General features: G+C 55.0%; 8 protein-coding genes across 8 annotated transcripts; 3 read left to right on the top strand and 5 right to left on the bottom strand.

The window, feature by feature from the left end:
• Positions 1-454: 454 nt before the first annotated feature.
• Positions 455-3,040, bottom strand: KVR01_010746 (uncharacterized protein). Its single transcript, XM_044787763.1, has 4 exons — positions 2,468-3,040; positions 2,280-2,375; positions 1,378-2,119; positions 455-1,313 (listed from the first exon to the last, which is right to left on the bottom strand). The coding sequence occupies exons 1-4, from the start codon at positions 2,480-2,482 to the stop codon at positions 691-693; spliced, it is 1,476 nt and encodes a 491-aa protein (XP_044639893.1). The 5' UTR covers positions 2,483-3,040; the 3' UTR covers positions 455-690.
• Positions 3,041-3,785: 745 nt separating this feature from the next.
• KVR01_010747 (uncharacterized protein) lies at positions 3,786-7,115 on the top strand. The gene is made up of 2 exons (XM_044787130.1): positions 3,786-6,793; positions 6,861-7,115. Exons 1-2 carry the CDS (start codon positions 4,109-4,111, stop codon positions 6,960-6,962), a joined length of 2,787 nt encoding a protein of 928 aa, XP_044639894.1. The 5' UTR covers positions 3,786-4,108; the 3' UTR covers positions 6,963-7,115.
• On the bottom strand, positions 7,092-9,525 carry KVR01_010741 (uncharacterized protein). Its single transcript, XM_044782412.1, has 2 exons — positions 8,852-9,525; positions 7,092-8,798 (listed from the first exon to the last, which is right to left on the bottom strand). Exons 1-2 carry the CDS (start codon positions 9,393-9,395, stop codon positions 7,561-7,563), a joined length of 1,782 nt encoding a protein of 593 aa, XP_044639888.1. The 5' UTR covers positions 9,396-9,525; the 3' UTR covers positions 7,092-7,560.
• Positions 9,526-9,951: 426 nt separating this feature from the next.
• On the top strand, positions 9,952-10,971 carry KVR01_010888 (uncharacterized protein; the record flags this gene model as incomplete). The annotated part of the gene is made up of 1 exon (XM_044781230.1): positions 9,952-10,971. One exon carries the CDS (start codon positions 9,952-9,954, stop codon positions 10,969-10,971), a length of 1,020 nt encoding a protein of 339 aa, XP_044640035.1.
• Positions 10,972-11,400: 429 nt separating this feature from the next.
• On the bottom strand, positions 11,401-13,035 carry KVR01_010932 (uncharacterized protein; the record flags this gene model as incomplete). The annotated part of the gene is made up of 1 exon (XM_044787571.1): positions 11,401-13,035. The coding sequence occupies one exon, from the start codon at positions 13,033-13,035 to the stop codon at positions 11,401-11,403; it is 1,635 nt and encodes a 544-aa protein (XP_044640079.1).
• A 3,196-nt stretch (positions 13,036-16,231) lies between these two features.
• Positions 16,232-19,683, bottom strand: KVR01_010914 (karyopherin alpha). Its single transcript, XM_044788832.1, has 4 exons — positions 19,488-19,683; positions 18,692-19,409; positions 18,130-18,639; positions 16,232-18,062 (listed from the first exon to the last, which is right to left on the bottom strand). The coding sequence occupies exons 2-4, from the start codon at positions 19,181-19,183 to the stop codon at positions 17,136-17,138; spliced, it is 1,929 nt and encodes a 642-aa protein (XP_044640061.1). The 5' UTR covers positions 19,184-19,409; positions 19,488-19,683; the 3' UTR covers positions 16,232-17,135.
• Positions 19,684-20,143: 460 nt separating this feature from the next.
• Positions 20,144-22,768, top strand: KVR01_010791 (uncharacterized protein). The gene is made up of 3 exons (XM_044795007.1): positions 20,144-20,526; positions 20,593-21,714; positions 21,790-22,768. Exons 1-3 carry the CDS (start codon positions 20,349-20,351, stop codon positions 22,584-22,586), a joined length of 2,097 nt encoding a protein of 698 aa, XP_044639938.1. The 5' UTR covers positions 20,144-20,348; the 3' UTR covers positions 22,587-22,768.
• On the bottom strand, positions 22,745-26,895 carry KVR01_011077 (uncharacterized protein). The gene is made up of 3 exons (XM_044792726.1): positions 26,324-26,895; positions 26,063-26,271; positions 22,745-26,015 (listed from the first exon to the last, which is right to left on the bottom strand). Exons 1-3 carry the CDS (start codon positions 26,772-26,774, stop codon positions 23,118-23,120), a joined length of 3,558 nt encoding a protein of 1,185 aa, XP_044640224.1. The 5' UTR covers positions 26,775-26,895; the 3' UTR covers positions 22,745-23,117.
• Between the last annotated feature and the right edge of the window lie 146 nt (positions 26,896-27,041).

Below are 27,041 nucleotides of genomic sequence, written 5' to 3'. Positions count from 1 at the left end.
GAAATCAAAACCAGTTGATTTTCACCAAAGAAAGGGCCTATAGTGTAGTCTTAAGGTGCACCGCGACATTCACAGAAATTTGGATGGAGTATGCTTGCTATAGTTCCCTGTCAAAGGTGCCCAGTTCAATCCCTGGACACACCCTCATCTTTTTGTTTTTTTTTTCCCTTTTTCTTTTTTAACCTCTCACTCTCTCTCTCACAGCCCGAATCGTACCCCTCGCCCAGAGATTGTGTTGTGCTCGCTGCACGGTGCACACCCACGGCGATACAGGTGTACTCGTTGGAGCCATCTTTGCTTTTGCCCTTCCCATTTCCCTCCGGCCCTTCATTGTCAAGATCGTCTACTGAGGAACTGCTTATGCTGCTGACAAGAGTTGCGAGCAGATACAGTATGGCTGCGTTGGAAACCACGAGAATGACAATAAGAACGCGGTTTTGTGGAAAAGTCCAAGTTCATAACAAATCTCCATGTATTTGTGTGTTATTGAACAATAGTCTAATATGCCGCGAGAGAAGCATAAATACAACCTCAAGCATTTGCCTTGCCACAAAATGCTTTAGTACTCCTGAGCGCCTTACTTGATCCGAAAAGGATTGAGCTTGCGATCTATATCTCAAATTTGGACCTGAAAATTGTGTAGGGACAAGGAATTTCGAACACATGGACTCCGAAGCTAGTGCCCAGCCCTCAGGGCGAAAGAGTAAGCTCTGGAAAGTATTGTGCGATCTTGTTCGGATCGCCGTAAGATGTTCTGTCTAGCGGACTCATCGGGGTCGGCGGCTCTGTTTCTGACGACGAAGACGGCCCTTGAAGCTGCTCCAGATTGCCGAGCGACATCCTCTTCTTCTTGATGTTTCCTAACACTGGTGGATTCGGCGGATTCGAGGTAGACGCCTGTCTGCTCACTGGTGGACCTGTCACTGTTCTGAAATCTGTGCTTTTGCTAGTATCGACGGTCGACAAAGAAGGTCGAGGCGATGCGGTGGCAATGCTGCTGGGTGCCTCGGAAGTCGTGGTCCTCAAGATTTGAGGCGTCATGGACCTCATGAATGGTATTGTTGGTACCAAGTTGGCTCTTCTGTGAAACATGTCCGCCTGCAAATTGGCCCCGGGGACGACCATGGCCGGAGTGGATATCGAGAGAGGCGTGGGTGCCTTTTCGTTCGCGGCGAGACCTTTGCTCTGAACGAAGCCAGCTGAGCGACGATGCCAGGGGTCTTTGTGATGGAACTGGTCTATTATCGGCTGAACGAAAGCGGTCTGGTCATGGATGGTCAGGATGGAGTTGGTGGGGACATTGATCCAGTTTTCTGCAGTACAGTCAGTCAGTGAGTCTATTGCTGATACAGAATTGGCTGGTGAGTTTCGGCTGACCTCTTTCAAATGTCAGAGGCTCACTGGAGACGAGCACCACATCTGCGCCCTTGTCGCGCCTCTTCATTTGATAATTCTCATTGTCATCATGCTGCCTCGTCTCCCATTGGGAGCCCGAGGAGTAATACAGACTAGCGGCTTCATCTGTGGAGCTGTTGATGTATCTGGTGCAAATGATGCTGTGACCGTCTGACACGCAGAAGTTGAGAAGACTTCGTGTGTCGATGTTCTCGCTGTGCAAGGTGCTCTCAGGAATCTGGTCGATCAGGTCGTTGATCTGCGCGATGGTCTTCAACATGGCCCTCCTGAGCACCATGGGACCGAAGCCCTTCTTCGGGGACGAGCTGGGGTCGACACCCATGCGCTCCAGCGTGTCGAGGAACAATGCAAAGGCCCATTCGCTGTCGGTGCCTCCCCGCACGCCTAGATACCACTTGTCGGCGAGACGCTCAGCCAGTCTACGCTTGATGTGTTTCCAGCCGCCGAGTCCGCCATTGTGCATCCACATTAGGCTGCCATGTTCGAAAGGGTGGCAGTTGTCTGGGGACGTGGAGCCCTCAGTGGTGGCTCGCACATGCGCAAATATGAGATTCGATGCGGTCTTTGAGGCGATTCGCTGCAGGTTGGGGTCGTTCCAGGCGGGTGTGGTCGAGGTGAAGATGCAGGGCTCTGCGCCCAGCTTGGGGCTGGTGTAGTAGCCTATGCCGAAGCCATCGGCATTGTTTGCTCCGCGTCTCGTGTCCTAAGTGATGATCATGTCAGCCAATGTTACACGCGCGCCTGAGAGAGATGGCCGAAGGCCGTTGTACGAAGGTTAGGAAGGGGCCGGTTGCGATGGCGTGCTTGGAGTCGGGGAATCAAGTTTGAGCTGCCACCCAAGGCAAGACTCATGGGAAACATACAAGTCGAAGGCGAGAGTCGAAGCTTTGTCTGAGGATGGAGTGGCACGGTTCGAGGATGAGCTTGGAGAGCAGGATCTCGTCACTTCCCTTGTAGACCTGTTGGAATGACGGAGTGCATCGTCAGCTCGGGCCGATAGAAGTCGTCGCACTGAGCGTGCAGCACAGCGACCAGGGAGGGCAGTAGTTACCAGAAAGCGACACATGATTTTCTTGTCGGGTGCGCAGAACGTTGTGCTCACTTGGGGGGCACGAGACCAGCAAATGAGGCAGTGGAGTTGAGAGGAGAGTGGGGGAGGGGAAGGGACAGTAGCGGATGCTGGTTGAACGAATTAGTAGGCCATGAGGTTGCGAGGCTCGGCGACCTTTTCTACGCGGCCGTGGTGTGGCGTGGCGTGGCGTTGATCTTGTGGTTGGTGTTGTGAGTCGTTGGTCAAGAGCAAAGAGTCGGACCTGGAGCATAGGTGCAGCAGCAGGAGCAGGAGCAGGAAGACTCTCCCAACAGTGACGCAGGGTGCAGTGACTAACTACATTTGCCGTAACCAGCTTAAAATTAGCCTCCCCGCTGGGGTTGGCAGGGGATGGGTTCCCCAGAGGTTCCAGGGCCTCAACCTTGCAACTCGAGGCTGCAAACAAAGGGTCTGGTGCCCGAAACCCCACTGAAAGGCAGGACTTTGGAAACACCTTGGGCCTGCGAGGGCTGACAGCCTGACAAGACAGCCGGACAGGGGGTTGGTTGGGCTACAGGGCTGACATGCACAGGTGGATCATCTCATCCAGCTTGGAATGGCGAGATCAATCAGGGGTGGGGCCCAACGGTCGGTCCCCTGAAGATGGGCGGATGGAACTATGTGCTGCAGCAACGGAATGCGACAGTCAACATACTGTACCTGGCAGCCTGACAGCCTGACAGCCTGGCTGCCTGGGCAGTTGCAAGGATGGCAACTTCCCAGGTGCTCTGGTAGTTCTAGAACTTCGACTAGAAGCCGTGGGCGCCCTGCAGCGCCCTGCAGTCTCTCTGGTCTGGTATCAAGGGTACCTAGGTACCTAGATACCTAGATACCCCGGTGCTCAGGTAGTCTGACCACACAGTACTCCGTTCCAGCCCGTTTGCTGCTCTGTGCCTGTGAGAAGTGAAGTGATGGTGGCCCAGCAGCAGCAAGATTGCACGAGTGGCAATGGGAGCATTCTGATATCAATAGACGATCTGTGTCTATTCAACACACGTTGTCATCGGAGGAGAGCCCATTCATCACCGTGGCACCACGCCAGCCAAGGCATACGCTCCAGTCCCTGGTATTGGCGGGTTTTGAGAGCGCCACATCTCATTGATTCTCAAGCTGCCCACGCTGAAGTGCAGTATGCCGCTTTTGAGGGCATCGGAAATTTTGATTGGGTGCAGCTCTGAAATCTTTTGTCTTATTCTTTCTCACAGCAGAACCGACCTTTTGGGTGCACCGTATACTACAATCTTTATGCACGTCTCTGTATCTAGGCCGCACCTAATCTATCGTACCTGCCAAACTACCCGGGCACCCCCTGGTGTCCACCGTTTCTGCCGACGTTATGTAATACGGAGGAGCTAATCGCCCCTGCTGTCGTCCGACTCCCAGCCTGACGTGGCCACCGACAGTACAGCAAACGAGCATTTGTCGCAACAATCCGTCACATCGGCTTTCAGGCAAACCCTCGTGTCGGACCCCAGATATCCGCGTGCCACTCCTTCATGTGTGCATCACAGCCCACCTTCCGCGATATATGACATGTTCAGAGGCTACAGAATCAACAAGATCCCCTAGACTTCCCTCCTTCATCACCCACAACCATTCAAGATGGACGATCTTGCCGGCATGGACTGGTCCACCCCGACCTCGTCCACTTCCAACCAGAAGAAGCCACCCATGAACTCCTCGAGCGCATTCGCATCCTTTCCCTCCCTCCAGCCGACACCTTCCCCCGTCAACTCCGGCCGAAATACACCTCTGTCCTCGCACGTCTCAGGCGCCGGCTCCAAAGCCCCAGCCCCAGCCCCGACAAAGCCCGCCCATGATGCCTTTAGCAACCTCATGGCCACGAGTGCCCCCAAGAGCACCGCGAAAATGAGCCTCGCAGAGCGCCAGAAGCAGCTCGAGGCTGAGAAATTGAAGAAGCTACAGGAGAAGAAGCAGCAGCAGAGCGCCGCCTATGGCGACGGCCAGTTCTGGGATGCCCTCGGCCAGGGCTCATCGTCGGGCGCCGCATCGAGAACAGCGTCACCAGCATTGCGCGCACCCGGGATCAATGCTTCCCCGCAAGGCGTGCCGTCAGCATCCGACGACGATCTCTTTGCTGCGTTCAACAAGGATACGAAAGTCGACAACGCCAGCCACTATCCGCCTCCCGCATCGGGCAAGTCAACACCGGCTCTAGATCTGAGCAATCCGAGTGCTTGGAGTCAACCCGCGCCAACGTTCAACGGCAACACTGGTAGCCTGACCCTCGACGACGACGACGATCCATTCGGGCTGAACCAGTTTCAAGCCAAGTCAGCGACAGCTTCCACCCCTACTCCCGCCCCGGCGGGCAATGACGACGAGCTCGATGATCTGCTCGGTGATCTTGGGAGGCCGGTTGACGAAGTGCGCAAGAAACAGGAGGCGCAGAAGCAAAAAGCGCACCCGAAACAGGAGCCAGAGCCAGGGAAACCCATAGAGGACGATTCAAGTTCCAGCGACGAAGAGGCGCCAAGACAGCAGCAAAGAAGACCCACAGGGCGGCCGCAAGGACGACCACATGGCGGTGATCCGTTCGACAAGGCGGTCGCGCAGATCATGGAAATGGGGTTTTCTGCCGAGGATGCTGCGAGAGGCTTGACGGAGAGCGGCCAGGGCCTGAACGTGCAGGCAGCTGTTAGCTACCTGCTCAATGCTGCTCACCAGAAGGCGAGAGAAAAGTCCCAGAGAGGAACCTCGGCAGGCGTCAGTGATGACAGGTCATCGAGTCGCGCTCGCAACGGGAGCCCTGCTTGGGCGAGCGAGGAGAGGCCCGGGCGGCGAGATAATCGGTCTCCAGCCGCCCATGATGCGGATCTGGCAAAGACGGCTGCCGCAGTCGGTAGTAACCTGCTTAAAAGCGCAAACAAATTTTGGAGCGTGGGGCAAAAGAAGGTACAAAAAGCGATGGCTGAGTTCCAGGAAGGCCCGGCCGATCCCAGCCAGCCCAAGTGGATGAGGTCGGCGCAGCAGGACTTGACGAGAGAGAGCGAGGGGCGAGCACAACCCAGCGAAGTAACCGACGAAGCGATGATGCTCGACTCGGGCGCACGGCCCGACAGACAGTCTCGTAGGCCCGCTCAGCCGTCTCGGCCAGAGCCTCACCGGGATCTATCTCGGGATCATTCTCCCGCACTGTCAGCGGGATCGTCCAGGAGCGCGTCCGTCCCCAAGTGGCAGCAGAACCAGCAACCGTCTTTCTCCGACCCAAAGAGCCGACTAAACAAGCAGGTCATCGAAGAGCAAGGCTCTCAGGCCTACGTCAGTCCAGCAAGAAGGAAGAAGACCACACCTCAACCGCCTGCGGACCCCAGACCTTTCATACAAGACCCCGATTTGTTCAATTCACCGGCACCGTCGCGGACCCCGCCTACTCGATCCCAGCAACCATCACCCAGACCTCCCCCTGCCTCGCAGCCTCCTCGCAAGGCGCCTACTCCGAGACCTGCTCGCCAGATACCTCCTTTAGACCCCTCGGCACTCCAACTTTCCACGCGACACCGCAGTGATGGCACTGCCCATTTCAAGAGGGGTGACTATGCGTCAGCGCACGCATCTTACTCCTCTTCACTAGCTGCAATCCCGCAGACTCACCCGCTGGCGATAGTAATTCTCTGCAACCGTGCCTTGACTGCTCTCAAGACGGGCGAGCCGAGGCAAGCTGTCACTGATGCAGACGCAGCCTTGGAGCTGATCGGCGCCGGGAAGGGCGAGGGCGAGAACATTCCGCTTCAAGACGAAACGGGCGACAAGCGAGACATGAAGGATCTGTATGGGAAAGCCCTCACACGCAAGGCTGAGGCTCTGGAGCAGATGGAGAGATGGGCCGAGGCTGGTCAGGTCTGGCAGAGCTGTGTCGAGAGCGGCGTCGGCGGCCCGACTGCCACGGCCGGACGCCAGAGGTGCCAGAAGGCTCTTGCACCAAAGCCCAAAGCCACTCCTAAGCCAGCGGCAGCCCGGGCGCCGCCGCGACCGAGGCCCACAGCACCAGCCAAGGACTCAGAGGCCGTCACCCGGCTGCAAGAATCCAACAAGGCCGCCGAGGCGGCTGATGCGGAGAAGTTCGCGCTGTCGGATCAGGTGGATGCGCGCATCGCGGCGTGGCGCGACGGTAAGAGGGACAACCTGCGGGCGCTGCTGGCGAGCCTGGATCAGGTGCTCTGGGAGGGCAGCGGATGGAAGAAGGTCGGGCTGCATGAGCTCGTCATGGCCAACCGCGTCAAGGTCGTGTACATGAAGGCCATTGCCAAGACGCATCCAGACAAGGTGAGTTGGCAGTGGGCATCCCCAAGGCAATCGATCCAAGAGGAAACCCGCTAACCCTTTTCTGCAGTTGGCACAAGACTCGAGCATCGAGGCGCGGATGATTGCGGCGACGGTGTTCTCCACGCTCAACGAGAGTTGGGATAAATTCAAGGCTGAGAATGGGCTGTGATTTGATCATGTGTGGCATGTGCATGCGAGATGTGAGCGGATCAGACGAATTGATACCTTACATAGACCATATCATGTTGAATCTACGTCTCGGAATATTTCGCCGTTCTGATCGTCCTGGTCCGAGAGCGGACGAGACTATGGTGCCTCCCCACCAATCCTGAATTCGCATATATTCATGTTGCTGCACTTTGTAATGTGATGGATACCCTAGGGTAATGTCCTCTAGTTGCGTCTTGACGAATTTCGTCCTTGGTACTTGCTCGGGCCACCCTACAAAAATAATACACCTTCCCGGCCATGCACCTCTACCGTGTCCTGGGTTCTGTGCAGTCCAACCAAACGCCTGCTTGATGCAATTGACCTCCGAAACATCGAGTTGCCCCCTGAAAGCCTGGATCTCAGTCCAGCTAACTCCTTCCCGCGAAAATCGTACAACATGATTCCTTTCCTCCTCCCTCAATATTGTCGTGGGCTGGGCACCGTGGCCATCAGCGCCGGCGGCGCGGCGCCCTAGATGGCAGTCTCGTGCGCGGCTTCTTCCCCGCAGAGCTGGCTCCACGCCCGCGCAGGAAGGGGGCAGCAGGGCGGCCGGCCTTCTAAGCCGCACCCGCACCGTCCTCCTCGGCCGCGCCGACGCCGTTGGGTGGGAGCTCGTCCGGGCCGACGTTCCACTCGTCCTCCTCGCTCCACCTGGGCACCGCGACGAACTTGCCCGTGATCTGACCCATGCCGTACGCGGTGCCGGCGTAGCCGTCGGGCTTCTTCTCATCGTCCATCTCGGTGAGGACGGCCGTGCGCAGGAACTCGACGGGGATGCCGGACTCGCAATCGAACAGCATGCCGCCGTAGTCGATTTGCATTTTGCCCGACTTGCGGATGATGAGCCGGCCGACAAACCCTTCTGGCTGGCCCTCGGGCTCCCGCGGCGCCTGGTCGTCGGCGCCGCCTTGCTGCTTGACGTTGGCGTCGTCGTTGGCGGTGAGGTCGACTGGTTTGTCTGCGCTGTGGGCTGGTGCGTCGAGCATGACTACGTCGTCGCTGGGCTCGTTCTTAACGGGGCCTTGTGGCTGTTGAGCTCGCTCGACAGTGTGGAGTGGTGGTAGCAGTGGTGGGAACTGGAACATGTAGAGGTTTCCGTCGATAATTGCGGCTTTCCGAGGGGGCTTGGTCTCTTGCACATCCGAGTCGCCGTCCTCTTCTCCGCTTGAGACGCCGAACAGCCGCCGTTGAAAGGCCAGGTTCTCTGCGGCAAGCTGGTCTTCCGGATCCTTGTATTTCTTCTTGAGTGCTTTGGCCTTCTCCTCGGCCTTCTTGATCGCCTTTTTCGTTGTCAGAGTGTCGATCTCGTTCACCTCCTCGCCTTCGATCTTAACGCGACGGCTTGGTTTCGCGCCTGGCCACTTCCGGTCGTCGTCTTTCATCTCCACATCGTTTTCGTTGAGGAAGATATCGTCATCTTCTGAGGCGTCGCCCGACGAGATGTGCACCACGTCCTCTCCCCTGTCTGCAGCCTCGACTTCCTCCGCGGTCGCAACTTCTGGTTGATCCGGCTCTTTTGGTTCTTGGCGCTGCATACCCTTGGGCAGCAATACTGGTGTGCCCTCCTTGCTCTTGACTTGCTGCTCCTCATCTTCGATGACAACGTACTCAACGATCTTGTCCGTGTTCATACGCCTGCCAGTTGGTCGACTCGACTCGCCGCTGAAGCCCTGGCCCCCTTCTGATTTGACACCGCCGGACCAGCCACCACCACCCGAGCCGCCGCCGCCTCCTCCTCCGCCTCCGCCTCCGCCGCCGTAGTCGTATAATCGTCCGAATCCGCCCGAACCCCCTCCTGGTTGTTGTTAGCACATGAAATTGAGTAGAAATGACTCGTGTAAGACTCACGCGAGCTAGTCGCTTCAATCATCGACCCAAAACCTCCAGCACCGCCCCTGATGACGCGGTCTTGGAAACCGCCCGCGGGCCCACCCCGAGCGCGCCTTCCGCCTCGGCCCCGTGCCGCGCGCTTCATGCGCGCATCTTGGGCGGCCTTGTCCTCGAGTTTCTGCGTCTCCTTTTGGGCGATCGCCTCTCTGTCCAGTTGTGACCGCCGCACAGCTCTGGGGAGAAACTTGCCAAACCCAGAGCCGCTGCCTCGGGTCGCAGCGGCTGGCCTGGCTGCTGGCGCTGGTTTCGTCGTGCTGGCGCCGGGCGCTGGAGTCGCTTGAGAGTTGGAGGCATCAGCGCCGCTGTCCTGGACGGGCGGCTTCGTGTCTGGGGCTGGCGCCGGGGCTGAGGACGCACTTCCGGCCTGCGCATCTTGAATACCACTGCTTGGAGCAGCAGCAGCAGCAGCAGCAGTTGCTGCTGCCCCTCCTCGACCGCCGCGACCTCCGCGACCTCTGCCACGGCCTCTGCCTCGAGGGGCACCACGACCTTCTGGAGCCATTTTCGTTGTTTTCTGCCGTGTGGATCCCTCGGTGGGCGTCGACTGGGTTGGGCACGGTCAATGGTCGGATGCGAATTGAGCGCAGGCAGTCGTTGTCATGACATTTCTTGGCCGAAGAGTCATAAGTGCCAGTCGGGTCTGGGAGAAGCAACAAAGTCTGGTGGGGGACGGCGACCCAGCATCGAAAAATAGTTATCGATAAGGACCCCTGTCGCTGGACGGCAGGGGTAGCTCCTAGTACCTAGGTACCTAGGTACCTAGGTATCTACCAAGACGGGCTCGGGCTGGCTTTTGACTAATATCGTAGTATCTGCATTATGAAGATTCCAATCCCACATTGGTTTATCAAACCCATGTCTTATATACCACCTTCATCCCAAAAGAGCTTCCAAAGGCCTCTCATGTCCTTGTGCCACCCAGTCACATAAATCTCTTTATATTCTAAGAATTGAGGATTCTCAACTGGCTAATATCGGTGCCCTCGATTCCCTAGCCACCAGAGTCGGCCAACCTCACCTTGGACTGCACATGTCAAGATGACCATGATAAGACCACCATGAACTCTCCTTTTCCTGCCTCCGCCTCTGCTCCCGGAGATGGAACAATCACAGTGAAGCGACTGCCAAACGGCCACTCGCACCTCGAGTGCATCACCTACCAGTACCCGCTCAAACTCATCTCGCCTCCCCGGAACCACCAGCAAGACAAATCCGTCCTCGTCTTCCTGCTGTCGTACGGAGGCGGCCTCGTGGGCGGGGACACGGTCAACCTGAAAATCGTGGTGCAGTGCGATGCGCGGCTCAGCATCGTCACACAGGGCCACACCAAGATCTTCAAGTCGGCCACTCCAGACATCGTCACCCGCCAGACCCTCAACGTCAGCATCGAGGACGGCGCGGCCTTGTGCCTACTGCCAGACCCAGTCCAGCCCTTCGCCGAGAGCGTCTACGAGCAGACGCAGGTCTTCCGGCTCAGGGGCCCCGGGGCGTCGCTGTTCCTGCTGGACTGGGTCACGCAGGGCCGCAGCGCACGCGGCGAGGATTGGGACCTGATCAGGTGGTTCGGCCGCAACGAGGTGTGGTGGTCGTCCGCCGCTGCCACAAAGGGCCAGGGAAGCGGCAGCGGCAGGCTCCTCGTGCGCGACGCCGTCAAGCTCGACGGCAGGGCCTCCCCCTCTGCCGCGGCCAAGGACCTCAGGGCCACGATGCACGGGCTGGGCATATTCGGCACCCTCATTCTGCGGGGGCCGCTGACCAAATCCCTCGGAGAGTTCTTCGTGGCCGAGTTCGCGGCCCTCCCTCGCATCGGGGCGCGCGACTGGAGGACCGAGGACGCCAAGCAGCCCTCCGAGGACGAGGCGGCCAGGGACCCCCACGTTGTGTGGCGCGAAGAGAGGCTGGAGATGGAGAAGCGGGAGAAGGTGCTCTGGTCGGCTGCTGGCGTGAGGGGGTGCGTGGTCGTCAAGTTTGGGGCTGCCACCGTCGAGGCCGGCAGGATGTGGATCGGGTCCATGCTCGTGAAGGAGGGCAGTGTTGAGGAGCAATTTGGGGACCAGGCGTTGATGTGTGTGCGATGAGGCGGGAGCTGGTGGTAACAGTAATGTATTTCGTCAACAGTTGCCAGCCCAAAATTCCACAGGCGTAGTTGCAAATCTCGTGCGCATGGCACTCTGCTTGTTGAGTTCGCTATAGCAACAAATCGATTCAATCGTCTTGCCTCAGCCAGCCCCCTGGTTTTGATCAGTGGCTGTTAGTCCCAGGTACTGTCCTTGAAGGTCCGGGAACGGAAAGGGATTCGGATGCGACTTCACGATGAAATGTTGAGGGGCCAGTGACCCTATTTCGATTTCAAAGCCTGTCTGCAGCGAGGGAGACCGCGGCCTAATGATCTCACTTGGGAACGCCTCGGGGTGCCGGTTGGTCCAGCCTAATCGTATTTACACCAATACTTTACACACCACTGGCCCAGACATGAGTTCTCCTTGTTCTGCCACGGCATTTTGTTCTCAAGCTTGTGCTTCTCGACCAGTCAGGACAACAGGATCATGCTGTGCACCTAGAATGCGCTCGGCCTTTTGCGCTTCTATAATTTGTGAAGCGGCCAGTTTTCCATCTCCGTTTGTGTTTGTGAACATGAGACCCTCACGTTGCAGCCGCAGCCATGTGCTCGTGAGGGCCTGGTCTTCAACGTAGGTGCCCCTTAAATGGCGACTGCCGGATGCTGTGTCGAACGCGCGCCGCCCGTGCAAGACCCGCCAGTTGTCGAAGACGACACAGTCCCCCGGCTGCACCCTGAACTGAACCATGTTGGTGGGGTCTTCCAGAGTGTCCTTGAACAGTCTGGCTGCCTTCTGCCACACTTCTGCCAGGTAACCGGCTCGTTTACCACAAGAAGAATGGCTGTTGCCAGCGGCAATGGCCGACCAGAACGGTGCCTGGAAAGGAGGCGACCAGCGCACGCTCAACGGATCTGCCTCCACCTCAGTCGCGTTCCTGGTCTCGACGATGGTGGCATGTGAGTTATGCCAGTAATTGCCGCCCTTGGCATAGTGGTAGTCAACTGGTATGCTTGTCAGCGAATGATAGGCGCTACTGTTGTTGATTCGCAGGTCGTGGGCGGCTCGGACACCATCAGAGAAGAGTGAGTCGCCTCCTTCGCAGCTATTTTCGAGGCAGTGAAGCACCTGTATCCTCGGAGGCTCCTTCAAGTACATCAGGTCTTGGTGAAGGCAGAGGAACTCGTTGGTATAGGCAACATTCTCGGCCTGTGGTTTTGAAATGACGTCCCACGTTGGCCCGTAGAAGGTAGACTGCAGGTGACCGAGTCTCGAGGCTACCTGCGCGACGGCCTCTTCTGTCTGAGGCACACCCTTTATGACGACAAGGCCCCAAAGGTGCAGGTTTCGGAAGGCCTCAGCAAAGCGCGGGCTGTCCTCCATCCACTGCGCATAGCTGATCTCCCTCGACCTGCTGTCCTTTGCAAAATGGCCAGAGTCCCAGATCTCGCGGGCTGGAATGGATCGCCGATACGGGTTCCGAGCAGCCATGACCTCGTCTAGCACCGCGGGTGGGTATGTCGAGACGTGCTCGGCGCCGCCAGGGGCGATATCGTTGGCCCAGGACACCTCGAGACCCCCATCCTCCAGGACCTTCAGGCCGTCCACCCTGAGGTTGGACGGTATGTCACAAGTGGCGAAGCGCTTCTGTCCCGATGACTCGCTCACGCACGAGGGGCATTGGCACGCATCCCTCAACCATAGCTGTGATATGGTGACCGGCGCACCGAGCTTTTCGAACTCGACAGTGATGTCCCTTGGATCATGCGCCACGAACGCTCTCGCGAGCCTTCCAATTCCATCGGGATGGGACGGCTTCTTCGGGGCACTGATGGTGCTCCCGCGGGCCTCGTCGCCACCACGAGGCTCGCCGCGCCCGTTGCGACTGGCAGTGTGGTCCTCAGCTTTGGAAGAGCCATATCGGGAGCTCAACTGCGTCTGGCACAGAGCCAGGGGGACGGTGGACTGAGCCGATTCAACTGGTCGCAGCACAGCAGGCGGCAGATGGCATGCATTTCGCCCGAGACGAAGGGTCGGCCGTGGCCGTAGCCACATGCCGGTCAACCGGCCAGCCCGCGGGAGCATTTCGGTTAAAAATTGTGGGGGGAGGGGGTTTGAACGTTATGACTCTGTCTCAGGGCCGAGGAGACCAACTCAGAGGGGCAAGGGGTGCACGGAACAGATTGTAGGGTATATTGCACAGAATTATATCAGGTTGACGTGTAGGAAAAGGCAGACAAGGGCTGTCTGTCTACCTAGGTAAGTATGTACCATGCCCGAATGAGGGTGAGGGGCCTGCACTTGGCTGGGGCCAGCCGGCATCCCTGAAGGTGCATATGGCCACCTGAACACAAAGCTGATTCAGTTTTTTTTTAAAAAAAAAAAATGAAAAGGAAAAAATACCCTGGATGAGACTTGATGTGCGACTTGATGTGAAGCATGGCCAATTGAGAGAATGAAATCCAGATCCGCGGGGGCACATGAGTCGGCCGTTGTGTGGTCATGCAAGATACATACAAGCATGCATAACATATGCTGCCAAGAGGACATTACTACTAGGTGGTCAATCTACAACTAATCCCTTCGTCAGAATAGCAGCATACACTTCCCGGGCAACAACATGGTCTTTCTTGTTCTTCAATTTCTGACAAATGGCTTGCAGAAGACTTTGCCATTGTCTCTAAACATAACGGTGACTTGACCTTCCCAACCTTCCCAACCTGCTTGTTCTACAACATATACCTATTGTATCCATTTTCTTCTCCCAAGTGACGTTATAGAGTTGATGAGCTCCTAATTTCGGACCTGAATAACTGATGTCTGGCCTAGTCCTCCACAGGTCCTCAGTAAGGTAGACACAACCTCCATGCTTGCCTTATGGCCCTGGGCAAGCTCTAGAGAATGGCCACAAATGAGTTCATCTCTGTTGTGCCTGTGACAGAGGAGTCAGTAAAATTATACACCCACAGCACACACAGATGAATATGTGCCCAGGATGAACAACTTTGACTGGTTGCGAGGCCCATATGTGCCGCCTTCTTACATGTGCCCTGACTATGGTTATTGCGACAAATGGCTTGCCGGGAGATAAGCTGAGAGACATTTGTGGCTTATTATATTTTCTAAGGGCCTGAAAGACTGATTAACGTGGATGACTCAATGGCTACTCCAAGAGTATTGCAAGTGCTCATTACTAATTAGCATACCCGTGGGCCTCGGCTTCCACTTACCCACTCCTGGCGGAGTGGGTGCCAAAAACCCGCAACGGCCAAAACCTCGCAACACTCGCACCTACCTATTTTTACTACTTTCCCCTATAAAACCCTCCTTTTTAATTAAGTATATTTCCTTTATTAAATTTTATATAAAAAGAAAATAAATATATTTAAAATCCTTATTTTATAAAGATTAATAATGAAATATTTTTTTTAATTTTTAGGGTTAGGGTTTAAGATTTTAGTTTTTTTAGTTAAGGGTTTTTTAGGATTAGTATATTTCTTTATATAAATTATATAATAAAATATAATACCTATAGAATTTTAATAGAATTCTTTTATATAAAAATATTTTTAAATTATAATATAATTATAAGAAGATTAAAAATTAAAGTTTTAAAAAGATTTATAATATTTAAAATTCTATAAAGAAATAGATTATAATAACCTTAATTTTAAAATAAATATTTTTAATATATTATTTATATAAAGTCTATAAATCTAAGAATATTCTAATATTTTTACTTTTTAATAATATAATTTATTTAAATAAATATACTAATCTTAAAAAACCTTTAACTAAAAAAACTAAAATCTTAAACCCTAACCCTAGAAATTTAAAAATATTTTATTATTAATCTTTATAAAATAAGGATTTTAAAAGTATTTATTTTATAGTTATAATACTATTATTAAAGTAGATATATTTAATTAAAAAGTACCTTTTTATAGGTAAAAATAGTAGAAATAGGTAGGTGTGGGTATTACGAGGTTTTGGCCGTTGCGGGTTTTTAGCACCCCCTACGCCCTTGGCGTAGGGGGGCAGGGAAGGCCTGCCCCCCGGGTAGTAATATCCTTCCAAGATCCATGCATCTAATAGTGCTAGGCCCTAAATCGACTGATAATCAAAGAAAATAGAGCAAATATATTATAATATAAAAATAATAAAGGGATGCTGCTTACACACTTTTGTCCTAGTAATAATTATTTGGAAAATTATAAGCATAATATCTTCATTCTAATAGCTTGTACATGCTTTCATTATACGAAATACCCGATTTAAGTACTTTTTCTCTGCATCCCAATTACAAAAATATCTCAGATGTGTCACTGGAAACCTACAGAATTTCGCAGTGAGGAATCATTTGAGTGCGCAGCATAGGGCCAACTCCGGGTATCATGAGCCGCAACTGCTTCCTGGCCCCTCGATCCTCGGCTCGGGTCTGAATATGAAAACGGTTCGATGGATGTATCCGGCACATGAATAATTTTAAAACAATCGATCAACCTCATGGCTGCCCTCTGAACTCTCGGTGGCGTAAACGGCATTGACGGAACTTTACACCTTCATGGGCTTTTCATGTGCAACATCAGCTTTTCGGCAGTAGACCAAGTCCTCCCCCTTTTACCAGCGCCGAAATACAGCTCTTCAAGATTGGCAAATACGCTAAACGCCTTTCTCAAGGCGGATATTCCGTCTTGATTGTGCAAACTTTTCAACTCCGCTTTAGAGAGACGTTGCTTGTGTAAAATATCGATTGTAAAGCTGAGGCGCTTGAGATTTGTCATTCCAGGACACCCAACGTCGAAACCCTAAGATGTGGTTAGCTTTTTTCCGCCTTCATCCTACACGGGACATGGTCTTTGATATACCGAGATTGTAGCTCGAGGGCTAAGCTGGACAGCTAGGGAGGTATTTGGAATTCCCGATTTTCCGTAGAGTCAGACTGGATGAGTCCCGCAGATACACGTCTGGGCGCTTTCACCCACTTTGCCATCAAGCGATTCTTTGACCCTGGGAGCATCTCTCAGAGTAGGGAACTTTTTTGAAAATTTTCCTCTGTGTCCATGTTTGTGACAAAAACCACAAATCTGAGTTTTTTGACGTGGCATTTTTGGATGAGTTGAGGTGATGCTCGTTGTGGTAGTGCATGTTGAGGTACTATACATTCAAAGTTGTCTGCTGTTTAGTGTTTCCCTGATTAAAGAGATGAGATTCAACAAGTACTAGTATGTATGGCTGGGAAAAGAGGGGAAAGAGAAGGAGTGGGACACTAGGGGACTGGCAAGGGGCAAGATAGAGTGAAAGTTGCCTGTTTCGTCCATTTCTTTTGCTCTAGTATTCATGGATTGTTGGGAACTACTTCATGTTCCGCTTGTAACACAAGACTAAGTACTTCAGTAGTTACCTCAAGTTAAGCTGGCCTAGTCTGCAGAACATTAGCCATCAAGTTCAGCGCAGGGGGTGAGTTTGGTCGCATTTTGAGTAACTGTTGAGCTACCTCTTCTATGCGATGCCTTAAAAAGGCTTCGTGCGGCTATAATTGACATTTGTATCACCAACCACTTGGTCGGGACACACGATGCTTTGTTTAGACTCCACCAGGCTGTCATGCACTAGCAATGGCAGCCCGTCTGTTGGACTAATGATTAATCCCTGCGGACTTGCTCTTGGTTTTGTGCCCGTGGAATAACAATCCTCTCGGCCCAGTTCCCTGTTGCTACCCAGCCATCATGGAAAATGTGCTTGCTGGGCTCAACACCCTCACCTTGTCCAAAGGGTTGGAGCTTTAAAGCTACCATTGTCGACCCTTGACACCCACGCATGCCTATGTTGCGGTTCTTGACCCTAGGCTTCCTTTCTGGGTGGCTTCTCCCTGATCAAACATATGAGGCTGGGGCTTTCAAGCTACCATAGGACCTCTGTCTTCCTCCTTTCTTGACCCACTCTCCCCTAAAGCTCCTGTTCTTCCCTTTATCTCTCTTCCTGTGCCGGGGTCTGCGAAATGTCTTTCTCCTGGGTGATTGGGGGAAACAAGCAATCAACGCTGCTGTGTGATGTGAATATAGGGTGGGCAGTTCTCAACCTGGCCCTGTGCTGTGTCGTCAATTGAGTGACATTCCGTCTGTCCGCCGACGGCCAGTAACTGGCTAGTACATCAAGTCCACCAAGGCTTAGGAATGCGATCCCTACATCTCCATGGACTCGTTCTCGTTGGTGTTGGAGAAGTTGAAAGGTGCAGCACCGCCCTGGCCACCATTGGCACCGGCCCCAAAGCCGAAGGTGCCGTTGGGGCCCTGGGCCTGCGCCATACCGTCATCGGCATTCTCGTCCTCATCAGAGAAGTACTTCTCAATGATGTTGTAAGCCTTCATGTAGATCTCCTCGTTGGCGTTGGTCTGACACTCGTGGATCTTCTCCATGCCACCGCACTCCTCAATGAACAGGGCGTAGCGGTTGATGGCGTCTGGTGCATCGCCGGCAGCCTGCTTGTCCAGATCACCGACCTTGAGGATGTTCTCGAGGCCGTCAAGAGCAACCTGGATGATCTTGTTGTCCGGGCAGCCGAGGAGGTCGCACAGGGGCTTGATGCAGCCCTGGGCGACAAGGTAGCGGATCTGGTCGGGCTTCTGGAGACCTCCACTAGTGGCGTTGCTGATGGCCCAGCAAGCTTCCTTGCGCGTCTTGAGGTCACCGTTGGAGAGAAGGTGAATCAGGGGCGGGATGATGTTGGCATCGACGACGGCCTGGATCTGGGTGGAGTTGCCGGCGGTGATGTTGGAGATGGTCCAGCAAGCCTCCTTGCGGATGCCATCCTTGTTGGAGCTCAGTAGAGACAGCAGGCAGGGCAGGGCTCCGCAGTTGATGATGACCTGGGTCTGGACGTCGTCACCAGTGACGATGTTTCCGACAGAGCGCAGGGCGGGAGTCTGCACAGAGGTGGAGGCGTGCATGAGGAGCTCGACCAGACGGCGGGGGATACCGGCTTCAATAACGGCCTGGATCTTATCGTTGGACCCATCGGACAGGTAGGAGATGGCCCAGCACGCGTCGATCAGGACCTCATCGTCCAGGGAATAGACAAGCTTGGACAGCACGGGAAGCGCAGGGGCGATCTGTTGCAGTTAGTTAGCTGGGTGGTTGGTTCTGACGTGGGGGCCAGGTTGGCAGATCCAAACTCACTGTGTTCCAGTCTGGCTGGGGAGTCTTGCCGCGGCAGAAGTTGCTGAGGGTCCAAGTGGCATTGCGCAGCATGCTGAGCTTCCGGCTGTCACCAAGCAGAGCCAGCAGGGGCTTGAGGGCGCCACAGCTCAGGACGTAGTCACGGCATTGTGGGCTGTCACCAGCAATATTTCCAAGGGCCCAAACAGCCTGCTCGCGGACGTCGGGCTCTGGGCTGGCAAGGAGCTCGACAAAGATGGGGACGGCGCCGGCCTCGATAACGACCTGGGTCTGGGCAGCGCTGCCAGAGGCGATGTTGGTAAGGGCCCAGGCAGCCTCGAACTGCACCAGGGTGTGGGGCGATCGGAGGAACTCGACGAAACGGCTGACGACACCAGTCTTGATAACCTCCTCGATTGGGGGGTTGCGCTCCTTGGACAACAGCTTCCGGAATCGAGTGGTAGCCTGAATCTGCAGATCTATCTGGTCGGAAAAGACTCCCTGCACCATTTGAGGAAGGTCCTCGCTCAACTGTCACAGGTTAGCATGCTGGCGACTCTGGAGATGTAGTGTGGCAATTCACAGGATGGGTGGGAAACGGTTTTGAATTATCTTTCGGTTCAGTGGGCCAGGAGGGGCTGGAGAGGGGCATGCTTGGTGATGAGCGATTTTGTTGTGGGAAGTGCTGGCTGGCTGCTAATGTGTGCCAGCCCTTTGCAGCAAAGACAAGTTCAGGTGAGGTGAGGGGCTTGAGGCGCCAGATGGCGATGCTGAAAAACGCGGGGAACACAACAGCAACAGTAGCAGCAGCAAGGGCCTTGAGTTTTGGTGTGGGAAGATGCATGGCGTCGAAAGAAGACTGGGGAAGAGGAAAAAGGCAGAATGCGAGGAAGTGGTTGCAGACATACCTGGGACTCTGTGGGAGGGTTCTCATCCTCGCTGTCGGGGGCGGCACCCAGGGAGGCACCAGGGCGGTTCTCGCCTGTGCCGATGCCTCGTCGCTTTGCCAAGTTCTCCTCACGCTTTGCCTTTCGAATCTCCACCTGCTGCTCCTCACGGCGACGGCGAAGCTCATCTGGCTTAAAGGTGTTCTTTGCCTTGAACTGAGTCCGTCTGTGCTCGGGGATGTAGCGCTCAGCCATGGTTGCGGTGTTGCGCTATGCTGTGACGTGACGTGTGTGTGTTGACCTTTGCTGGCGGGGGAGACAAGCAAGACGGGTAGCGGGTAGCTGGTTGGTCGGGTTACGTGTGTGTGTCAACGCGGTCGGTGGTCAACTTGGTGGGAAGACGAGACCAAAACTCTGTTGCGGAAACAAGTTGTTAGAGGCTGCTGGATGCATACAAATGGACGGGGATGTTGTACTGCAGTGGGTACGTGCCTATTGATGTGGTCAGGTGGATGACAACAACGGGGTAAGAAAGATGTTTTGGTGTTGTCGCGGTGCAAGAATTTTGGAGATGGAATGGGTGGCAACGGCAAAGAAGGTATGGGTTTGGGGCTTTGGGCTCCCGCTTGCTTGGTCTGGGTGGTCAGGCCGGCAGGAGGGCTGCAGGCTGGGGGGCTGTGGAGGGGGAGTGGGAAGACTGTACTCTGTACTCTGTAGTCTAAATGCCCGCGGGGCACCTGTGGGCATGTGCGTCTGAGGCTTGGGCCGCTTTCAGTGGGGCTTGCCGCTAAGAGTCAGTCCGTGAGGGCGAATTTCGAAACCTGCACCTGCCAGCCAGCTTTCAGAGCTCTCAAAGGAACCTTCTACCCACCAAGGTGCAGGGCATGTTCGAGCCTGAGAATCCAGGCCTCAAGATCCCACTTTGGGGTCTCCAAAGCAGCTTGGGTAAACCCAAGTACCCGCCCCCACTCCTTAACAGACAAAGCAAGGCAGGCTCATGCTTTGCCCCTGCCCATATCTGCTCCACCCACTGTGCCTAGCAGTGGCCCCGCCCCTGCTGCGTCAGGTACCAAGGTACATGAACTAACAGCCTTTCATTTGTCATGCTGGCGCGTCGACGCGTCTGAGCCTCATAGTTAAGTGAAGCCATTCACAGAATTGGTAGACAATTCCACAGCACGGCCAGGTAGCATCCATGCCCACTGTATTCAGTGCTCTCTAATTTGAGGCACAATCTATCTTGTGTCATTTCAGCTGCCATTCCAAGTTCTCCTTGCAAGACTGATGGCACCAACTCTGTTCCACCATCTTTTTCGTTGATGCCCGACAGGACACTCCCCTGTTGAACTCGCCATGCCTCTTTATCAGTCCAACTCATCAAGTCGTAGGAGGGCTCAAGATGTCTTGCCTTTGCCTCGGAACTTCATCTCCATCAGCGAGTTACTTGATGACAGTCAGGCCCAGGGCAAAGAAGTGAGCTTGATAGGGGTGGTCAAGGATTGCAAGCTACCCATTCCAACTAAAGGCGGGGGTGAGGAACGACGCTCGAATCCTCATTATCTCCTGGGCAGCAAAATACTGACCTGTCCTCCTCCAGACCATAAAAGCTCTCTCACTTTATATGACCTTTCCACCCAAGGAGATGCCGAGGGCATCGAGCTCAACATCTTCCGCCCGTCACATGAAATGCCCATAGTCGAGGCCGGTGATGTAGTCGTGGCCTACAGGGTAAAACGCCAGAATCGTGGAGGCAATCCCTCCCTGCTCACCTCATATCGCACCAACATGCATATTTACGAGGCCAGGCAGATTCCCAGGCCAGGCTCTTCTCAGTCCGTGGCGGCCGCCCTGAGAAGCCCTCGACGCGATGTCAGCCTGAAGCTTGGGGAAAAGGAGAACGAGTATGTCGTATGGCTCTACGACACCATAGATAAGCAGCACATCCCTGACCGAGAGGAATTTGCCGCCCGGGCCGAGCTGTCCATGAACGTCAGAGACCGTTTCAGTCTCCTTGCCAACGTCCAGGACCACAAGTTCGTCGACCTCATCGTGCAGGTTGTCCGGAAGCCATATGATGAGGGCGATAGGGTATCCATGTGGGTCTCCGACTGGACCGAGAACGCCAGCTTCTTCCACAAGACAGATGACAGCCCAGGCTGCACAGACGGCACGCCTGTGCGTGACGGCGACCCATACGGCTATATAAGCAAGTCCAAGAAGACGGCAGACAATGGAGAAGTCGAAGGAAAGTGGCATGGCCCCCTCGGCAAGCGTTCTTTACAGCTCACCTGTTGGGAGCCTCATGCCGATTACATACGAGACCAGGTCGACGTTGGCGACTGGGTGCACCTGCGAAAAGTTCAGATTGCATATGGCCATAATTCTGCAAACCTTGAGGGCTTCCTCCGCGGGGAGCAAGGACATTCGAATTTCTCGGACCAAATCAAGGTCCAAATCCTAGACCCCCAGGGAGTCGCGAGTGACAAAGTGGATCCTCGCCTACGTGACGCCATCAGGAGGAAGCGGGACTACGAGAATGAGAAGAAGAAAAAGAATGGCCAACCCAAGAGCGTGCCCAAGCGAAAGGCGGAGGAATCCTCGCAGAAAGAGAATGCGAAGACCAAACGGGCAAAAAAACGAGCCGAAAAACAGAGGACATTCGAGGAGGTTGAGGCAAAGGAAACCAGAGAGCAGTCCATCCCGGACCTGAATGATCTGGGTAAGCTCCCACCCACCCTTGCATGCCGAATGGGCTATGCGACTTCACCCGTAGTCTGACCGTGTATGATAACAGTCAAATGTGAGAACCCGGACACGAAACCCAGGCCTCTTTCGTCTATACTCGAGCCAGTCACCTACCCCACCACCCTCGCCAACGAGTCGGTATCCCTCGAGCTCCCCTTCAACTGCTCCAAGGACCGCACCCACGCCCGCGTCGTGGACTTCCACCCGTCCAAGCTCGAGGACTTTGCGGTCAGCCGTCGGCGCACCGATAACGATTGTCTATCCGACAACAGCGCGGACGACATCGACCCGGACTCGGACTCGGACGACCAGGGCAGCGGTGCCCGACACAGCAGCCGCAACCGCGTCTGGGAGTGGCGCTTCGCCCTCAAGCTCGAGGAGGCTCGCCCACCCGCCCTCGTCGCCAAGAAGGACAGGAGGCCGGCCACGGTCTGGGTCCTCGTCGGCAACCCCCAGGCCCAGCTGCTCACGGGCATGGACGCGCAGGACCTGCGCGCCGCCCCGCACGGGGAGGAGGCCCTGGGCAGGCTCCGCGAGCAGATGTTCAAGCTCTGGGGCGACCTGGAGGAGCGCAAGGTGGATGTGGAGGCGCGTAAGTGGGAGGCGAGGGAGAGGGTACAGCGGGGCATGCCGCCGCCCAGCTCTGGCGCTGGCGGGGAGGAGGTGGATGGGGCCGCGGGGAATAGCCCGGGCCTCGAGCAGGTCTCAAATAAGCCGTTTGCATGCTGCATACAGCAGTATGGTGTCAAGGTCGAGGTCCAGGAAGGCGAGGAGGACGACGCCGGGGAGGGGAAGAGGTGGCAGAGGGTATTTGGGCTCTTCGGGACGAAGATTGCCAGTGATTAGCTTGGTGATGCAACAGTCCGTTGTGCTTCTTGGGCCAAGCCTGCTTCGGCTTTTTGTTTTCGTCGGGCGCAGTTGAGTAAGGAAAGGGGATTATGATACCACCACGTCACTAATGTCAGATAGAATCAGGGCCGACTTGATTGCCCGTTCAGGGCTACTCTCAAAAAACAGCGTCGATTTCAAGGGTATGTAACAAGGGCATTCATGACCGTTGTGTAGAAGGAAAAGTATTTACCGTCATTCATCCCAAGCGAAACTGCCCCCTCCCCTCAAGGCCTGTCCGCTCCCGTTTTTTCCCCCTGTGTGCTAGAGCTTCTAAAACCCTCGCCAGCCTGCCACAAGAGATTCATTACAAACACAAAAGACCAGACCAGGCGGCCAAAGAATCATGCAAAAGTTGTTGTCACTATCCATACCGGTCAGGAAGTCGGTCTGTCCGTCGACCCGCCAACCCTTTCGACCATGCCCGCCCACCAGCTCTCCAAAACGCCAGGCTCAGAAGAGACTTTCTGTATTTTCATTTTCGTGTTTTCAGTCTCCCAGGATCGACTCGTCATCAGCACCATGATCAGCGGCAGGTTGCCCGTCGACCTCGCTGTCGTGGTCTTCGATAGGATCCTCCAGCAGCTCCCGCCTTCGCAGGTCCTCCTCCGTGCCCTCTTCCGGCTCCTCCGGCTGCTCAGCATCCGAGTCGTCATCGTCGTCGTCCGCGACTATTATCTCGGCGCTGAGGGCCGGCTTCTCGGGCTGCTTCGCCGCGGCGGGCTGCTTGCTCTTCGCTCTTGAGGCGGCCTTCTTCTTCTTCGCCTCCTCCATGTCTCTCATCTTCTTCTCGTCCAAGAATGCAACCGTCTCTTTGAAATTGTTGCCAAGCTTCACTGAATTGCGTAGTAGTCGCTTCCTGAGCTTGCCTGCATGAGGCCCGTTCTGGTCCACCGTCTTCGACAGAATGGCAACGACATACTTGGCCGTAAGCTCACACAAGGCCTTCTCTGCTCGGAGCTCCGATGCTCGTTTCTCCTCTGCTGACATTTCCTCTTCGTCCTCTGCATCAGAGAGTTGATCATCATCGATTGGGTCCTCGTCTTCGGCGGGTTCGTTGAGATGCCTCTTGGTCTTCTTGGCAAATGTACGTTCAGCTCCGTCAAAAACATTAATGAGCTCAGGGATGAGGCCCGGTTGAATCTCTTGGACCAAGGGCAAGAGACCGGCGTATTTCTTCGCCGCACCAACAGCCGACCACCGCTCGAGGGTGCGCCGAATGGAGCTGAAAGTAATGTGCAGGTCGCAGAGGCTGCCAGTAGCAAACAAACGCAGGTCGTCGTTGATAGCTCTGGATGATAGCGTGTGAATCAAGTTCGCCTGGTACGTTTTCCGGAGGCTTGCGAGGCGGCTTATTGCCTCGTTTGACACGTCAGTCTGCATTTCGATGGCGCTCGTAAGTGACAAGACCTTCCACATGAAGTAGAAGTGGCAGCACTTGATCGCATATGAAGTGGCCTCATCTTCCAGGTCATCAAGATCCTCGTCAGCCTGTTGGAAGCGACCACGGTGAACCGACCTGGTCAAAATCTCAATGGCTGGAGCCGTAGAGCCCTCAGAAGTGCCTTCGGCTTCCAGAACATCGATGCAGTCCTTGACTCTTGCCAGGCTGCTAATCTTCATAAGCGTCGTGGAAAGACCTAGGAGGATTGATCCGCTCAGGCCGCCTCGTCTTGAGAGATCATGAGATTTGTCGAAGACACGCAAGGAGTCGATCAGATTCTCCCACAGTGCCGATATTTTGAGATCCACCGTCTCTTCGTATTCTTCACACTTCCGAGAATGAAGTAGAGCGAGCGTTGCTTCCGAGACCACGTCTTTGTCCCCATGCCTCGTAAACTGCGTGCATATCCCGTCCAGGAGGTGTTCAAATGTCGAGGACTCCTGTCGAAGTTGTTGGAACACATCCAGGTCAAGTAGGTGCTGAAGGCGCAGGACGGTTGTGGCGGTTTTCGGGTCGGCCCCGAACTTATTGAGGAGTTTTGGAATCACTTGTGCCAGATGTAAAGCAACTTCTTCCGCAGACTCGGCCACATCGCCCCTCGTTGGTTTCTTCTTCCCCTTTTCGGCGTCATGAATATGAACCAGGTTTTGTTTGACAGCTGCCACCAGCACCTCGAGTAGGATGGCCTCCTCTTGTGTCGTGGGTGCGATGTGCTGTCGCATTGCTGCTTCGGTTGAGTTCGCCTTTGATTTGGACCTCGATTTCGTGCTTGTTGAGTGATCGTGCAGTAGAAAGCCAGCCAGCAGCTCCCAGCTCTTGACCGTCTCCATCTTCTCGTATAGCACTTGAGACGCAAGCGACATGCGTGTGTCTGGGGCGGTTGCATTGATCATATCCGCGGATATGTCCAGTCCGCGTCGCTCATCTTCGTCTGCATCTTCAAGCTGTGATTCGTAGACTGCGAGCGTCTCCGCCAATGCCTTCACCTCAAGCCAATCGGCCCGGGGTGCAGTGTCATCCACATCCTCGCCTTCGGGAAACATCTCCTCGACGGCCTCCTCGCCGCCGATCGCCTCAACTTTCTGTTCGACCGCAGCTTGGACTGCATCGGAGAAGAATTTGACGATCGCCTTCCGGATCCGCAGCTCTGAGTCGAAAATGAGCTTGCCAACTGCATCAATCTCATCGGGCTCAAGCATGCCTGCCTCCCCAAGGGTCTCAATCACCCCGATGGCTGCAACACGCACGCTGACATCCAGGTCTTGTGTAGCCATCTCCATCAGACGAGGTCGGAACCTGTCGATAAAATGGCCGAGCTTGGAGGCATCACGCTTGAACACCCTCGAGAGCTGTTTGAGCACCTCCTGGCGGGCAGACGGTACAATGTCTGAGAGCAGCCAGCCCAAGTATCTCAAATACTCAGGTTCCATGAAGACTGTTGGCAGAACCCAGATCCATGACCCAAGGGCCTCGACGCACTCTGTCCGGATGCGCGCGTCGATATCACGATACCTGTGAACAAATACAACTTCAAAGTTGTCTAGCATGTACTTGCCACACATCTCACGGTTGTTGTTTGCCTCGTTGAGAGACCTTTGCAGGTTGGCAAGCATCTCCTTATTCTTGTTCTTGCCTTTCCGGCTCTTCTCGGTGTCAACTTGTTGCGCGGTCTTGGTGATCCTGTCGTCAAGTTTCTTGGCGACGCTGGCCATGGCTAGCTCCATGGCAAGAGCGATTGTTGTGGCTGTGTGTCGAAATGGGCGCAAAGTCGATGATGACATGGTGTACAACCAGCGCGCAATATTCTCCATGAGTGGTTCATCCGTGTAGAGTACATCTGTCTCGTGGAATACGTTGATCAATGATTCGAAGAAGTTGACAAGCAAGTCCCGGAAGCTCCTGCTCTCCTTTGGCCTCGCTAATGGGTAGTCGGTGATTTGTTTCTACTACTGGTCAGCTAGATTCAGGCAGCAGCGAGCCTCAGACGCACCTCCTGGTATAGATCCTGCAGTTCTGACAGGCGGTTTTGAATATTGTCGGGATCCCGGATGTCGTCCTCAGTCACCTGCTCATCGCACCCCGCGGCTAGGAGGACGCAGTTGACGAGGTCTGTCACGGCTGCCTCATTGTCGGTTTTATACTTCTGATACCACCGACTTGCTACGTCATTCGATGAATCGCCGGATCCGAATATGTCCGCTGCATGGTGTCAATGGGGGTCATGCGCGCTCCAAGGTGGACCAATGCTCACCATATACTCCATCGCCGTCGCGCCTGTCGCCCGTCATAACGCGCACGCTTTTCTTCGCCTTCGGCCTACTAGGTAGCCCCAATGTCACTGAAGCTGCACCAGGGCCTGCGCCATTGATCTTGGGCTTCTTTGCGGCTGGTTTCTTGGCTCGCGACGGTTGCGACGCGGTCCTCTTCTTCTTGGGCTTGGCGCGCTCCTCCTCGGCAGGAGAGTCGTCGGAATCGTCTTCGCTGGACTCCTCATCTCCCTCTTCTCCTTCCGGGTCGTGGTTTTCGACATCTTCCTCCTCGTCATGCTCGCCCCTCTTGCGTTTCGGCGCGATCGTGATCTCGGGCTGGAACTTCTCGGGGACTCGCGTCTGACGGCCAGACCGGCGGCGGGAGGCCGGAGCCGGAGACGGCGTCGCGGTGTTTTCTGAAGTGTCCATTAGGGGCAGCCGGACGACTGGCATCGAAGAGATCGGAGGCCAATTGTCTGGACGGGTAATGGGCGCGTCGAGAGCGGGGGAAGGAAGTGGGAAAAGTGGTGATAAACAAGTGATGCACCGCGTCCCTCCGATTGAACTGGGCGCGATGGGACGTGCACCGGCAGGGGAAGGGGGCTCCTACCATGGCTGCCTGAGGCTCTACCTCTGGCGCCGTTTTTGCCGTGCCATTCCACCGATCACGTGCGGGGTAAACCGTTTCGGGATAACGGTCGCCACCCCGTCTCTAAACTA

Source organism: Diaporthe batatas (assembly GCF_019321695.1).
Source record: "Diaporthe batatas strain CRI 302-4 chromosome Unknown Contig00014, whole genome shotgun sequence".
Classification (NCBI taxonomy): domain Eukaryota; kingdom Fungi; phylum Ascomycota; class Sordariomycetes; order Diaporthales; family Diaporthaceae; genus Diaporthe; species Diaporthe batatas.
This window is presented reverse-complemented; position numbering and strand designations above follow the sequence as displayed.